General features: G+C 35.1%; 1 protein-coding gene across 1 annotated transcript; it reads left to right on the top strand.

Moving 5' to 3' along the window:
* Positions 1 to 2,519: 2,519 nt before the first annotated feature.
* On the top strand, positions 2,520 to 3,191 carry LOC119576016. Its single transcript, XM_037923544.1, has one exon. It carries the CDS (start codon positions 2,520 to 2,522, stop codon positions 3,189 to 3,191), a length of 672 nt encoding a protein of 223 aa, XP_037779472.1.
* Positions 3,192 to 3,453: the final 262 nt, after the last annotated feature.

Here is a 3,453-nt window from a genome sequence, read left to right as displayed (position 1 = left end):
CTTTCCTTGTATTTTTCTGCTTTTATTTCCCATTTCTTTTAATTATTTTCGTCCTTAAATATATATATATATATATATATATATATATATATATATATATATATATATATATATATATATATTTTTTTTTTTTTTTTTTTTTTTTTTTTTTTTTTTTTTTTTCTTTCGTTTTTCCTATACTACATAAATTTAATAATGAATAATAAGTGGTCTTATAATTTTTTATCACTATCACCACTATTATTATTTTCATTATTATCATTATTATTATCATCATCATCATTATCATCATCATCATCATCATCATCATCATCATCATCATCATCATCATCATCATCATCATCATCATCATCATCATCATTATCATTATCATTATCATTATCATTATCATTTTTATCATCATCATCATCATCATCATCATCATCATCATCATCATTATCATTATCATTATCATTACTGCTATCGTTCCTAATCATCATCATTATTACCTTTATTACCAAATTATTTACCATTATCATTATCCCCATCAATACCATGGCTAATCTCATTATTTTGATAATGATAATGATTCTATCCCACAACTTTTCAATTGCAGGAATCTTCTTTTGTGCCGGAATTCGTGGCAACAAGTGTCATCGAGTTAAGAACTTTTCTCAGAATTCGGTCGTTATTCAAGGTAACGCACTTTTCTGCTTTATTGGTCTCGGTATCGCCTCCTATCTTTTAATCTCTTCTTTAAATGACTTTTATTCAGCGAGCCAGCAGTTGTTAGAATTTTTTTTTTTTCTTGTTGTTGTTGTAGCAAGTTCTTTTCATTTGCGTTCTTTCTGTATGTTGTTGTTGTTGTTACTACTACTATCATTATTACTATTTTATTGTTATTATTATTATCATTAATATTATCTTCATCATCAATATTATTGTTGTTGTTGTTGTTGTGGTTGTTGTTGTTATTATTATTAATAATATTAGTAGTAGTAGTTGTATAATCGTTGTTGTTTTATTGTTAATACTATTATTATCATCGTTATTACTATCATTTATTATTATTATCATTATTATTTTTATTATTAGCATCATTATTATTATTATTATTATTATTATTATTATTATTATTATTATTATTATTATTATCATTTGTCTTTTCCTTCTTCTTCTTCTGATTTTTCTTTTCTCTCTTTTTTTCCCTATTTTCTCTCTTTCTATTTTCTTTCTTTCTTTCTTTCTTTTCGTTCTGTGGAATTCCCATACGGAACTGAAAAATCAATAATATAATATTCACTCTGACATGTTTTGTTTTTTTCATCTAATCTGCTCTGTTATATTCAACCGCAAAAAAGTATAACGTCTATAAAATCCCATAAAACATGTGAACATCCAAGGGACATTCCTCCTCGATTCCTTCTCGTACTTATAACCCTTTCTGTAAAAGATCGAACCCTTTTCACTCGGCAAACCCAGTCGCGTAGTCGTTTATATTTTTCTCTCTCGCTCTCCGTACGAACCTTTGACATCCATTTATCACTACACACTTTCATCTGCGATCCTGGGCATCCTTTATTTTCTTCTTTCTGCTCTTTTGAATGTCTTTCTTTTTTATTTAATCTTGTTCTTTAGTTTTTTTCTTGTGTTGTGTGTGTGAGGAGTTTTTATGTGGTTCCTTTCTATGAGCCAGTGACATAGTCTGTAGCCTCTCACTGATTTACTCAATCTGCTATATTTCCATGCGACGTGGCTTCCTTTCGATCTTGCTTTCTGAGTTTATTTTTTCTTCAGAACTTGTTTATTTCGCTCGAGCCACTGTATTTCTTGTACTCCGCTGGCTACTTATATTTCTTGTACTCCGCTCGGTCACTGATATTTCTTGTACTTGCGAGCACTGTATATCTCTATACTCGCGCAAGCATTATATCTCTTTTACTCGCTGGCTACTAATATTCTTGTACTCTGACGGGCTACTTATATCTCCTGTACTCCGTTCGGTCACTGATATTTCTTATACTTCGCTCGGCTACTGATATTCTTGGACTTGTTAAGTGAATTCCGTCGTATGTTCTTTAACGAGACGCTTTCTACTTCTATCTTAACCTTGTTATAGGGATTACTTCTAGGGCACAATACACCGTGCGTTGTTAAGTTTGATATATATACCTTAACGCTCTTGTATTCCTTTTGGCTAATAAAAGAAGAAGAAAAAGGTAAAAAAAGAAAAAAATAAATAATAAATAATAACAATAATAATAATAATGATAAAACCTTCTCCTTGTGGACTCACCTGTTTGCTATAAGACTAGATACTTGTAGTTATTGCCTTGCCAAACCTTATTGAAGATGCGGATACAAAGGAACAGGGATAGAGCTCAGGCATACCCCGAAAAGCGGCGACATCCAAGATAGTGGAAACTACCGGGGCATCAAACTTACCTCATTGACTTAGAAAAAGCGTACAATCGGGTCCCAAGGCAGGAAGTGCGGAATTGTCTGCGGCGAAAGGAGGTGGAAGAGAAGTACATCAGGCTATGTATGAGAGTAGCAAGACACTGGTGAGATGTGCAGCGGATGACACAGAGGAGTTTGAGGTTACGGTGGGACTGCATCAAGGATCAGCGCTTAGCCCTTTTTTGTTTGCAGTCATTATTGATTGTATGGCGGGAGAGGTGCAGAGGGAGGCCCCGTGGGATATGGTATTTGCAGACAACGTTGTGGTGAGTACAGAGACAAAGAAGGAGGTAGAACAGAGGCTGGAGTTATGGAGAGAGGCGATGGAAGTACGAAGTATGAAAGTGAGCAGACAGAATACCGAATATCTGAAAATGAAAGCTGGGGAGGAAGAGGAAGAGCAGGAGGAGGAAAGGATAGTAAAAATGCAAGGTGAAGTTGTTAAACAAGTGGAAGAGTTCAAGTATTTGAGATCCACTTTGCAGGCAGATGGAAAGTCAGAGAGGGAAGTTACGAAACGGATACAGGCAGGATGGGGAGCATGGAAGAAAATAACAGGCGTGATGTGCGACAGAAATGTTTCAGACGCTGTGAAGGGAAAGATGTACAAGACGATGGTGGGACCAGCGATGATGTACTGGATGGAGACGTTAAACTTTAACAAAGGCGCAGGGAGGAAAGATACAAACTGTGGAGATGAAAATGTTAAGATGGCCGCTGGGAATCACAAGGCGGGAGAGAATGAGAAATGAAGAAATGAGAGAGAGGTCAAAAGTGGGAGATATAATAAGAAAGTTACGGGAAAGTAGATTATGATGGTTGGGACACGTTGTCAGGGGGGACAATGACTACGTAGGAAAAAGGGTGAGACAGTTACAGGTGGGTAGGAGGAAAAGAGGCAGGACGAAGAGAAGATGGGAGCATTGCATTAAAGAAGATAAGAAAGAACGAGGAGCCAACGAAAGAGGAAAAAAAAGAAAAAAAAATCCGCTCCGGCGACCTAAGACTTGGATT

This window comes from Penaeus monodon, chromosome 8, assembly GCF_015228065.2.
Source record: "Penaeus monodon isolate SGIC_2016 chromosome 8, NSTDA_Pmon_1, whole genome shotgun sequence".
Taxonomy (NCBI): domain Eukaryota; kingdom Metazoa; phylum Arthropoda; class Malacostraca; order Decapoda; family Penaeidae; genus Penaeus; species Penaeus monodon.
The sequence above is the reverse complement of the archived record's forward strand: the minus strand, read 5'-3'. Positions and strand labels throughout refer to the sequence as shown.